The sequence below is a fragment of the Halyomorpha halys genome, unplaced genomic scaffold (genome assembly GCF_000696795.3).
Source record: "Halyomorpha halys isolate HHAL.00 unplaced genomic scaffold, Hhal_1.1 Scaffold766.1, whole genome shotgun sequence".
Taxonomy (NCBI): domain Eukaryota; kingdom Metazoa; phylum Arthropoda; class Insecta; order Hemiptera; family Pentatomidae; genus Halyomorpha; species Halyomorpha halys.
In genome coordinates this window covers 157,333-170,984 of record NW_027111507.1, presented here as the reverse complement: position 1 = coordinate 170,984, position 13,652 = coordinate 157,333, and the positions used below count along the sequence as shown (strand labels likewise).

At 30.9% G+C, this 13,652-nt stretch overlaps 1 protein-coding gene across 3 annotated transcripts in view; it reads right to left on the bottom strand.

Moving 5' to 3' along the window:
* Window positions 1–11,056: 11,056 nt before the first annotated feature.
* LOC106686035 (probable methyltransferase-like protein 15 homolog) overlaps window positions 11,057–13,652 on the bottom strand; it is a 5,534-nt gene continuing 2,938 nt past the window's right edge. The window contains exon 2 of one of the 3 annotated variants that reach the window (XM_014429117.3): window positions 11,057–12,613. In XM_014429117.3, coding sequence (XP_014284603.1) covers window positions 11,295–12,341 — 1,047 coding nt within the window. In that variant the 5' untranslated portion in view covers window positions 12,342–12,613 and the 3' untranslated portion in view covers window positions 11,057–11,294. Of the gene's footprint in view, window positions 12,614–13,367; window positions 13,631–13,652 lie in introns of those variants that run through there. The other 2 variants (XR_010843976.1, XR_010843977.1) reach the window with 2 other exon arrangements.

The window sequence follows — 13,652 nt, the reverse complement described above, 5'->3', positions numbered from 1 at the left end:
GGAGATGTACATAAAACAAAAACAATACGGGGAAGAAAAAAAAAAAAAAAAGAAGAAAGCAGAGATAAAATAAACGTCTTGAAAGAATAATTATAAATAAAAAAATAATAATGATATTAAACTGATAAAAAAAAAATACTTTATATACCTTAAAAATAATTATTATAATCCATCAAATACTAATCAACTGAGCTTATTTCAGTGTATCCCGTCGTACATAATTGCTCTCAAATTACAGACTTTTAATATAGTGAATAATTATTACTCTAGAGAGCAGGTCCGCTGCTCAAAATATTTTATTCTAATTTCACTATACTTGGAATAGGTTCCCTAGAAGTGAAGGTATCGGTGAAGGGACCGGACAGTTATCTGTACTGTCATGTGTTTACGGTTTTGCACTTAAATTCAGTAATCTCCGTGGAAGTAATAAGTCAAAATTATGGTTAAAATATTTCTACCGCACAAAGAAAAACTGGATCGGAGATTATTTTTGTTTTTAGATGAATGGAATATGGTCCGGGTGCGGTAAAAAAAAACTCAAATAGTAAATAATTATACTATTTTATTGAGCCAACGTTTCGCCCCACCTTGCAGGGCTTCGTCAGGGCTAAAAAAGATACAAACACTATAGTTACAAAAAGGAAAAAAAGAAAGAAAAAAAAAATAAGTGGAAAATAACAGGGGTATAAAATGAAAAGTAAGATATAATAAGAAAAATTAAAGGTTGTAAATAGTAAATGAAAAGGGTAATAGTAACAGATAGATAAGAGAAGAAATATTAAAGAAAGTACAAATAACTAGATGAAAAAAGAAAAAAAAAATATACAAATCAAATGATGAGACAGAATGCCATACCTACCAGAATACGGTTTGTATTGGGAGGAGTGGGGATGGCAGTTATGCCACAATAACGAAAATAATTTTAAAGTAAACATAGTAAAAAAGTATTTAAATTAGGTGAACAATAAATGGTAATATACATAATAGAGGGGGAGAAGAGATATTTAAAAAAAAAAAAAAAAAACTCAGATAGAAAAATAAAGTATAAAATAATGGGATACAATGTGTTTAAGTGATTAAGAAACACAATATACCAAATATTTTGTTTTTTCAATTCCTTTATGCTATGTCTAACTGCAGTAAATTTTCTGCGCGAATCGGAAACATTTGAAGGATTGAGATTAACACCATAAGAATCCCCTAATCCCTGCCACTTCCAGGTACCAATTAACTTTCTTTTTTACCACCTCTTTTGCAAGGATATGAGGTAAGCGTAAAAAGTGAGTTTTCGGTGTATGGGAGTTTGTCGAAGCGATACCTGTTTTCTGACCGACATATAATTAGGCGTATATCCGGGAAAGATCACTTGTTTATAAAATACCTTTTAAATTTCTTTAGGAAGTCATAATGCTCGAAACCCTATGGTTGCCCTACATGTATAAGATAATAATAAACAAATTAAAATAAAATTTTATTTTATACCAGATCGGCCTGTGGGCCTTTACATGGTTGATAAAACCGTTATATTATATATATTTTTTTTAACAGTTGATTATGGGGGAGGAGGGGTAATCTCGTACAAAAGACATCCCTAACTATATACAATGTTATTATTAAAATAAATAAATAAATAGATAAGAATAATGCTTCTTAATAAAAGAGGAAAGTAAAATTAATAACAAAAAGAATGATGTTGGTACACTTAAATAAAACAAACAATTGCCCTACAATAGTAAAAATAAACAAGTTAATTTGAAAACCGGAGGAGAGAAGAAAAGAGAAAAAAAATAAAATAAAATGAGTATTAATAATAAGTGAAATAGAGGTAGTGTGATTATGAATTAATAAATATAAAATTTATAACATAATGTCCTGCAGCAGTCTGGGCTTCAGTCTTCGGGTTGTGGTTGGGTTTCCCAGGTGTAGGTCACTGCTCCTTTAACTGTCGGCAACTGAGAGTGGAACTTCATGAACCGTTTTTTTATATAATTCTCTATTGACTCCATTTGTAATTCTCGATGCAATTGGATAATTCTTATGAACCAAGGAGCATTAACTGCGATTCTTAGGACTTTATTGTAAAAAGATTGTAATTTTTTCTTTTTCGTAAAGGATGCCGCTCCCCAGACTCTACAGCCGTACATCAACCGCGGCCAGAGAATTGTTTTTAAATATAAGAACTTGCATGGGTATGAGTTAGTTTGTTGTTGATATGGCGATTCCAGGTAAGGCGGCGAACTAGGTGAATTCCCAGGTATCTTACTGTTTCACTGGCAGGATTCCATTTCACATTTTTACCTTTGAGGATTAGATCCGGTGGTTCTGGTGGGCGACGGAGAGTAAAAACTTTTGAATTACATTTTTTAATGTTCAAGCTAATCATCCATTTAGTGAAATATTGTTCTAGATCATTAAGGTGACTTTGCAAAGTGTTTCTAGCGATTATTATATCATCATTTTGAGAGAACACAGCTGTATCGTCAGCGAACATAGCTATGGAGGAAAATAAAATCTTAAACACATTCATTTGGATATACAATATTTACATTCAGCCTGGGGAGGTTGACCCCCACTTGTGAAGGAAAAACAGGTCTCCAGAAGTTAAGGCGTATCCCACTCTGAATACTGAAAATCAGTGGAGGCTGAGAGAGGGTGCTCGCCGCAGACTCTCAGAACCAAAGTGGAGAATCTGGCCATTGCCAGAACTCCAATATAGATATTTATAATAGATCTCTGGGTCACTGCCGTTTCAACCTACAGGACGGATTGTATGGATGGGTGAAGCTATATACAGTTCAACCGATTCCTATTAACTTAAAAATCTGTTATGTACTCGTCTAACAGACGCATATTATTCGCAACGTAGAAAATATGTGTCATTGTTTTTCCCTCTGTGTGGGTGACATTGGTTTATTCCATACACCCATATAAAAATATGTGTTATCCCTCAGGGGAGAGGAAAACTAATAGAGTATGCCCTCAAGTAAGTTTTAAATAATTTAGAATTGATGAAACTTGTATCAACCCTTTAAGAATTTTTTTACAGAAACTAGTCATCAAAGTATCATACAATGTGGCATAATCAAAGAGAGAAGAGAAAATGGATCCTTAAGCAATTACCAATGTACCACACAATAAATGTGTTGTTACATCTTTTCTTATTTTCTTAATATCTCCCTTTTACATATTACTATACCTCACCTATATCATATCTACTTCACCTATCTGTTCTACCTTTCATACCTTCCTTTTTACCATATTTACAACTAGTTTTAATGAGTAGTCTCCTACAAATCATTATACTAGATCTGTATTTAGAACTTTTATCATCCCTGATTATATTTATTAGTAACTTGTTTCCACTCCACCTACATGTAAACATCCTTATATTGTTATTATTAATTCTTTTATAACCGTATATATGTTTATATACTTTATAAACATAACAATTGTTTTGAAATGTTTTTATTTCAAGGTTTTGTTGATTCTAAAATGTTTTTATCTTGTTTTTTCATTTAGTCCTAACAAAGCCCTGCAAAGTGGGGTGAAAAATTGGTTAACAATAAATAGTTTTATTTTAATATTTTGATACCTTTATTTACCGCCACCCGGACTATCTTCCTACATTTAATTACTTTATATTTATTCTTGGGTCTCTTCTGTCTCGCGATTTGCTTCTAGTTTGTTTCTTTTAAACTTTCGTTCACTCTCCCTGTGTCTGTACTATAGGGACTGTACTAGGGGCAATAGCAACTACATTCGAAGTAGTTTTTCAAAAAACGAAGACTGTATATTAAATATACAGCTTGATTTGAGAAAAGAAACCGAGACCGTTAGTTAAAGAAAAACTGGAAGACGAGCAAACTGCTTTGCCTGAGGTTAAAAAAAAAGTATATACCTTGCTTTTCTAGACATAAAAGCTGCATTTAACACAATACCAAAAAATATACAACGCTCGAAGAGCTATGAACGTGCTACCTGACCTGTTATCCGCAATACAATCAACGTACCAAAAGGCATTGTGACGATAAATGATCTAGAGTTAAAGTACTTTCCAATGGTAATAGTAGCGAAGTAGGAAGATACCCTGAATCACCTCTCCAAACTCTTTATGGATGAAATAATGAAAATATGTAAGAGATGAAATAGCAAGAGCACTCTGATTGGCCATTGGACAAAAGTACTATAATAATTCTACTCCTCCTCCAACCTCCAACAAGCCCAAACGAAATGAGAGGAAGAACTCGGAAGAAAGGACATGAATTTTAATATAAGGAAGAGAAAGACTCTATGGGTTGGACGAGAGCCCGCTCAAATTTATCTGAATTGTAATAATGAGGAGCTTGAAGTTAATAATAAATACCATTACGTTTCTAACACAACTTTGGATAATAGAGAGGTCATTAGGGAAGTTAAACTCTGCATTTTCAAGGTCATATAAATGTCTGTTCTGTTATGTAGCTCAGAGAGTAAGGTCCTTTTTTTCAGGATTCTGTAGCCCAAATTAAGTACTAAATATCCCATCACTAACAAAGAGCCCTGGGGATAAGGCAGTTGAGATGATTCATACATTTCTACCGAATAAGTCCCCACTGAGACTCAACATCGCTATAAAAGTTAGATTTGAACCTAGTTGGATCAAGCTAGACGAAAGACTACAGAAAACAACCCAAAATGATCATAGGATAAAATAAAATAATTTAACAATAAAAATAAAAATAAAATAAGCACTAATCACATTTACACTATTATGTATAATATTTACCCTCTTTACCTATGATCCCCGAGTCTAATCTATCCCCCCACTCATGAGGGGTAGAGCAGGGCTCTTCGAGATCCCAGCTCAGCCCTCTCACCGCATCACTGGTAATGAGACAGTAAAGACTGACAAAGTGTCCTCAACTACAAGAATTCAATTAAGAGATTTATCCAAAACAGATAATGAAACAGTCACCAATGTTTTAGATTTTTCGCATTTTATAAACATCTCGCTTAAACACCAACCTTACGATCAATTCTATTTAGAAAGCGTGTAGAATAGTAGTAATCCAGTCATTCAGGAAAAAAGGCATCGGTGGGTTTTTCCAACTTTTTTTGAATGTTTTAATAGCAGTGGCCCCGAATTTCAGCTTTGAAAACTCGCCTACCACTGGCTTCACGACGAAGATAAAAAATAGAAATGGCCCCTGAAATAAAAGGGCCTTAAAGAGTAAGGCCTTATTTGGGCGAAGTAAGTGCACTTAATCAAATCAAAAATAATAAGATAGCGATTTAGATTTTCTACAACTATTACTCTATACGTTTTTGGGAAAGGAATGATCGTAAGGTTTCTATTGAAGCCTAAAATTCAAGAAGTGAAAAAAATTAGGCACTTTTTATAAATCTGTTTTGGATATACCGCTAGCCCGAACGTTTTGGTTGTCGGCGTAGAATTTAATGTTCTACATAGTAAATTATTATTATTTTTTTTTATCAAGTAGATAGTTATTTTAAGTCTAATGGCGACAAGTTTTGCCTTTTAAAGTTCCTCCCATTTTTTCCTAATTAAAGGCAGAATACATAGACTAAAATGATTTTCAGCTTCACTTAGATTTCTTCAAAACAATATACTTCAATTCAATATACTTCTTATGTTAAAAAAAAAAAATCTCGAACACTCAAAAATTCCCTTTTATTTTCCTTTAATATTTGTGAACTAGTTTTTATAGGAATTATTTTGATAGGAAGAAATGTATGGGTTTCATCAGTGTATAAGGATCTCATTACTTAAGGGTGAGTCGGATATGAACAAGTTTAATAATTTTGAGAATAAACAAGGACATTGCGGAAGACCAGTGCTAATAAAAAGAATACCAGACAAACGAGAACTATTTATAAAGAAATTAAGATTTTTAGGGTTGGTACTTAAACAAGTAAAAGTCAATCCAAAAAAAATTAAGTAAAATCCTTAGCCTTGCTAATCCGAGATAATCCAGAAGAATGAGAGACAATATAAGTCACTTTTTTAAAACTTCACACAATATTGACGACAAACCTAAAGGAAACTAAATAGCAAAATTTCATCAATTTTTTTTTCTATTTATTTATTGACATTAACAACTGTATTTACATAAAAAATACATCTAGTAAATTTGATGTTATGATATAATCGTATTATACAGGCATGAAGAGAAAATACCAATGGGTAGCATTCCAATAACGTTTCTACATTACGCCATGTTCTTTTCAGGCGCCTCGGAGAATTGTCAGGAATGGAAGAGGAAGCAAGGTTTGAAGCTAGTGGGTTTGGGTGGTTAGGGAGTTTATAATGGAAGGAATGATATCTGGTTCGGGCTAGATCGGTTACATATGGAACATTAAGGTCGTTGTGGGATGTAAAATGTGGTAAGCTGATCGAACAATTATATCATTTTCCTTCTGATACTTCCCTTCCATTTGCGTATAAAATATGAATAGATAATACCGAATTAATAAGGCATATATTTGGCTACACTCCTATTTTCACTCCTCCATCACGACTTTTCTGCTTTAATCAGGCAGAACTTTAATCATATTGGACACCCTGGGAACACTCAGATTAATAACAAACGGAAATTTTGAGGCATGGTCAAGAATAGAAACAATAGTAATTTAAGAATTTGAGCTCAGAAACAATATTTATGCATCTTAGAGGGATCAATAGAAAGTGAAAATTCCGTTATATCATCACTAAGCACTGAAATATTTATTAATAGAGGACACAAAAAACATGTTTTCAAAGAATGAGCCATGAAGTGTTCATAGAAAAAGTAAAAAGTGGAAGTAGGGAAGGAAAAATTAAGTAAAAATAGAAGTTTTCTCATTAAAAAAAATAAAAACGCTGTAAGACACTTAAATGAAACAACAGTTTTCAACAGATAACTTTCACAATAGTTTCATTTTACAAACCAAACTTTGAGATTTTTTTCTTAACGATGTATTAGTTTAATATAAATGGAGTTTCTCTTAATTTTTAAGATCTCCAGAAAGCTTACTGGAGCTAAAAATAGCCACTAAAACTGATTTATGATATTCTATTGGCATTAGTTAGCTTTCTTGGCCTTTTTCAGCAGCTTTCAACGATTTTTAGATTTTAGCGTAGTTATCAACGAATCAGTGATATCTCTGAATAAGGTTACAACTAATAGTCATCTAGCCCATCACAAAGAAGGTGACAGAAGTTTTAGTACAAGAGCCGGGAAGAAAAAAAGGCAGTTATCTCACCCCAATTTTTTATTACTTTAATGAAAACTAGGTATAATTACTAGTCAAAATTGATGAGTCTGCCAAGTATAGGTAGGGGATATAAAAAATGGGGGCTGTTTAAAAACCTTAAAAAACACTAATTTATCATAAGGAGCTCTATATCTTAAAAACTACCAACAACACTAGAAAATCTAACAGAACATTATTTAAAGAAGAGTACATTTTCTGAAATATTAGCCGTAAAAGAGCTATTTACGTCCAATACTTCTCGAGATATAGGTTTTTAAAAAGCAGAATTTCTTAATTAATTATTAATGGTTAGCGAATTTATTTCGAGAATTCTATATCTCAGGAACTATGAGATGTGTAGATGTCTATTAGCACTCAAATTAAAGCTAGTTTAATGGACTATAAAGAAGTTTATGAACTTAACCTTCGTAGAAATAGTATTTTTCATGATATTTGCTAAAATAAATTGATTTATAGTTGTTCAGACAATAGGTTTGATTTATGAAAAACTTCATTTCAAAAAACATTGGACGTACAAATGTCTGCCAGCGCTCAAATTATAGCTAGTTAAATTTACAACAAAATAGTTAATTATGTTTATCTTTGTAGGAGTAGTAGTTTTTATGATATTTGACAAAATAAACTCACAAAATGTTAATTTCTAGTTGTTCGTATAAAATGTTGGATTTTTGAAAAAATATATCTCTAAATCCATAAGACGCACATATGTCTGCCAACACTCAAAATAAAGGAAATTTAACTTACTATAAAGTAGTTTATGACACTTATCTTCGTAGGAGTAGCAGTTTTTATGATATTCACATATGAATATGAATTTGGCAAATGAAAATTTGTCCGAATAACTATAAATCAATTTATTTTCGCAAATTTCATGTAAACTATTACTCCTACGAAGATAAACATCAATAACTACTTTATAGCTCATTAAACTAGCTTTAATTTGAGTTCTAATAGACATCTGTACGTCAAATGGTTTTTGAGATATAAATTTTTCAAAATAAATTCACTAACTACTGATCTTTTAGTACATCCCATATAACATTTTTATGAAATGTTGCTTTTTAAAAAGCTATATTTCCAAAAAGTATTTAACGTAAATAACTCTATTAAGGCTCATATTTTAGCAAATTTACTCTTCTTTAAATGACGTTTTCTTGTGTTGTTTCTACTTTTTAAGATATAGAGCTCGGAATGAAAAATTCGTTGTTTTTTTTATCACTTTGAAACAGCCGCCATATTTTATTCCCCTACCTATATTTGGCAGACTCATCAATTTTGACTATTAATTATACATAGTTTTCATTAAAGTAATCAAAAATTGGGGTGAGATAACTGCCTTTTTTTCTCCTCTTGGGCTCTTGTACAATTTCATAAACGGGCTCGGGAGTGACCGAAAACTGTGTGACAGGTGAAAAAGTGTTATAGTGATAGGCGTGTTCCATCTAAAATTCAAATTATGTTTTATACCATAACTTGAAGGAATGCTCAAATGATGGCAGTCATTCCAGACTGCAAGGTTTAGGTTTACTGCAAAAGAAACTGGTACTGTTTACTTGCAAAGTCTCAGCTTCAACTTCGTGACAAAGCTAGGATTTGACAAAAAAAACATCTATCTTATAACTAGATAACAATTAACGATTAAAAGCTCAAAATGAGTAGGAAATGTTGGCCTTAAGGAGGACAATAGTATAAAAATAAAATGTTTCTCATTCAGATGGTCGATCATATTTCAAAGTTCTAACCGAGATAGCACCAAAATTAAAGAATGACATTGACATGAAAAATGCATGTCTACCACATTAAAGCCATTAGAATAGAAATTGACAGCTGGGTGAATAATATATACCCAAGATGTAGTAGAAGAAACAAGTTACAAAAATTCGCTAACAAACGTTCGGGTAGTTCTGATTTCATTTGGATTGATATTAAACATATAATAAAATCGTTTCCAAATCTTGTAAAAAAAAAAAAATGTAACGACACATTATTGCGCTCACGATCTAGGATCGGGCGTAGGAACCCACTTAGCGCCAAGGCTACCTGGAAGACTTTCAAAGATCTAAATTTTATTCAAGACATAATAACTAATTATTATCTTATATGTAAGTATACAGTGCAATATAAAACAATTTTTACAAGACTAAGACCATGGTAAACTAGCCTAATTTTTATTCCAGTGGCTTTAAGACAGCAGGCATGTATTTTCCATTTGATATACACAGACATAGTCGTTTTATACTTTTTTTTTTGTTATCCATAATCTCCATGCATTTGTTGCACATATATAAATCAAGAAAAACTTCAAAAAACCAAAGATATCTATTTATCCTTTAAAACCATGTATGTAATATACAAAATTGACCACATTAAAAATATTTATACATATTTCATTCCATTCTCTTTCACACTTTGGAACGAAGTGATGTGTTTAAAGAAGGGAAGGAATGTGACCACCTGTTTTCTGCTTCCTCCTGGGGTGTCCTGATCATTTTTAAGCCCAAAATTTCCCTTTGTGAGGGTATTTCTTAAATGGACTATGGAGGGATCGAGAAGTGTGTGGCAGAGGTAAAACATGTTAAAGTGATTGGTGCCTTCCATCTAAAATTCAAATTAAACTTTGTACTAATACTTGAGATGATACTGACAAAATTGCAGTTAATTTTATTTTTAAGGTTTACTATAAAAGAAACTGGTACCATTGAACAGTAAAGCCCCAGCCTTAGCACTGTGACAGATCTAAAGAATAATAAAATGAGCATTATAACTTATGAATGTAATAACTCGATAACAAGAAATGATTAGAACCTGAAAATAAAAGAAATTGTTGGCCTCAAGGAGGATAGTAACTAAAAAACAAAATCATTCACATTGAGATGGTTAATCATTCATAAAAAGCTCTGTAACTGAAATAGCACCATAATTGGAGAATGACTCATATATAAAATATATTTGGCAATGTGACTTAGTTATTCATTCCTACCTGTACTGGGTTATTCTATATTAAATCAATAAACCTCTAGGTCTCTTATTTTTTGTGAATTAGTAATACCAACTAAAAACATTACAAATGCATTTTTTACACAAGTAGTTTTTTGTCATATAGATTTTTCAAAATTTCTGAAATAGCAATATTTAAATTTTTGAAACATTAATATCAAATGAAATCACATACAATAAGCATTAAAATGGGCTATAAAACATTCCACTAGCACAATCAGTTGTAAATCCACAAGCATTGTGTACAAAAACATGGTGAAATTCAGCTATTTCCACTATTTTTAAATATATATATATATATATATATATATATAAAATACTCATGTCAAAATATTAGAAAAATATATTTATAGTATATTTGACTGGTATTACTAATACACGAAAAATCATAAAAATATGAGACATTAAGGTTCAGGGCTTGGATGAATACTTATGAAGAACCTTTCTTAAAAAAAAAAAATACACTTTAAGTGGTGGTGGCAAATCTAAAATTCAGTTTAAAAAAATACAGTAATTTTTTTGCAGAGTAGATTGCCGGGTGTTCCAAAGAAAATATAAATTTTATTTTACCTTCATTTGAAGACCACCCAAGTGTTCACCCATTACAGTGAAAAAGCAACAATTTTCAACTACGTTATTGATTTATAAAATAATTTGATTCATTTATTTAAAAAAGAAAATAGTACTATCAGTTATAGAGTGGATTTTAATTTTATTATAATATTTAGTTGAAGTATTTTCCAATGATCATACATGCAAACTTGCAAAACAAAGGAATAATTCTAGGTAATAATAATGCACATAATTTAACAAAATAACATTTATTAAATAATCAAAACTACACAAATGATTTATTTGATTTTAGCAACAAACATGAACTGGCAACATTACAACAGAAAAGAAAGATGAAGGAAGGACTAAATTATCTGATACATCTAGTGTTCTGAAACATTGTAAATGTTTTACAATAATAAATAAACTTTTAAAAAGTAAATAATAAGTTATTAAGTGCTGTTTGTTAAAACATTACATATATGATGTAATTATTTTATTTTTATAGCCGCCCTCAGTTTGGCGGAACGGCTTCGAGGGTTACTGTCAACTTCTGCTTTGGATGGTAAAACAACATGTTTAGTAGTCAATAACCAGTTAGTCTGTTTTATTTCATTAATATCTGTTTTATCAAAACACTTTGAATAGCTTACATATTTCAAGGATACTTCACCAGCATCAGTATCATGGGAACCAGTCAAATGCCTTTTAACAATTCTGTCTTCAAGAGAATGAAATGATATTGTTACTATCCTCCCATTCAACTTTAAATACCAGTCAGCTAATACCATTCCATAATTTATCTCATTTAATTCATTGTTTACAAAAATTCGCAAAGCTTGAAAAATTTTAGTAGCAACATGAGAAGGTCGCTGTAATTTGTCCAATCTGTGGTCAGAAGAACTAATGTGTTCGACTATTGCAGCTAAATCATGAGTGGTTTTTATTTCTCTAAAAGAGTATCTAGACTCAACTATTGCTCTTGCAACCTTCTTAGCAAGTTTTTCTTCACCATAAATTTTAAATATTTTGTACAGATCATGTTCATCAGCCTTTAATAAAACATCCAAAGCAGTAGGTTGATCAGGAAACCTATTTCCATCCATTCGCATATCCAAAGGCCCACTTTTACTCAAAGAAAAACCTCTTTTAGCAATATCTAGTTGATCTGATGAGCAACCAAAATCGAACAAGATACCATCCACTGAATTTTTATTTATATTTAAGTTGTTTAATATTTGTGGTAATTCACTGAATCTACCTAGACAAGGAATAATCTGATTTGGGAATTCCTTAGAGAGTTCAACTGAATTAGAATAAGCAGATGGATCACGATCCAAACATATAACTCTCAATGAGGGCACAGCTTTTAATAAAGCTTTGGTGTGCCCTCCAGAACCAAATGTCATATCAATAAATAAATTATTTTTATAAGGGCTTAAATAAGATAAAACTTCCTTAACCATAACAGGAGTATGGATCAACCTAACATTCTGAAATGGAATTTTATTGTTTTTCCAGATTTTTAGAAGATCCATAATGTCTATTTAAAACTTTTGACAAAAAACTGGAGTTTTCTTCTTTTAAATAACTTAAAAAGTCATCTGATAGAACACCCCTACATTGTTCAGCCGTAAGACCCGTAGCTGAAGAATTAACTAACCTATCATATGCTTTCTTATACTGATTGTCAGCAATCCTATTCAAAGATTCATAAATTTTCAAACAACCCTCTTCATTTTCACAATCTGGAGAATCAGGTCTTGTAAAGGTAATTTTGATTTGGTCCCTAATATGCTGTCCAAGATCTCTGAAAATGCAAATAATGGCAATGTAAGAAACATATAACATATTAACAAGCAAAAGAAACCTTTTAACTACCAACAGAAAAAAGTGTTTTTGTTAAATATAAGTTTCATTAAAAACTCATAAATAAATTTAAAGATAATTCATTGAGTGTGATTTTATTTGTAATTGTAATAATTTATCATTATTAAACAGCCATCTTCTGACATTAATACACTTTCAAATACACCAAAAGTAATTAGACTATGTATCAAATTGCCAGGTTAATTTAGAAATAAAAAAAATACTTAGTAAAATAATTCTATTGAAAGTCCTGAACAAATTTTCTAACCTTTGGTATAAACAATAAGATTTTAAAGCATATTTAATATTTCATAGGTAATTTATAAATCAATCACCAACCAATTATATTGATCACAAAAAATAAAATTGACAAAATTATAACTCTGAGAAATCTAAGTTAAAATTCTTATTAGTATTAAACGAAATATTTATTAATGATTATAAAATAGAAAATTACTTTTAATTCAACATAATTAACCAAATCACTGTTAAGTCTTATAGAGAAGTTAATACTTTAATTTTGCAAAAGCATGTAAAATAAGGATACCATTCAGAAGGAATGCATAATTCAGCAGAAAAAATACAACTCATTTCAAGGCAATAACAAGCAATTTCATAGAATAATATTAAGAAGGCAGAAAAGTTTTTTTTTTTGGTGATTGTGGGTCATTAAATACATATAAATGAACAACATATTACTTTAATTTGTTTTATTGAGTTGTTTTATTAACATCTTGATAGATATATAAAATGTGCTATGGTCTAAAAAATTGATGCCCTTGGACCTCCATGGTCTGTAGCGCCAATAATAATAATAATGAGGTGTAGATAGTTGACCGTAGATTACTGATTGGAGAAGATGGTTGGGGGGTGCGGTCAGCAAAGAAACAACATAAATAAACAAAAAAATAATTATTTATGCTGACGTTTCGAATTGATTTTCAGGTCTTCATCAGGGCTATAAAAACAAAAAGACAACA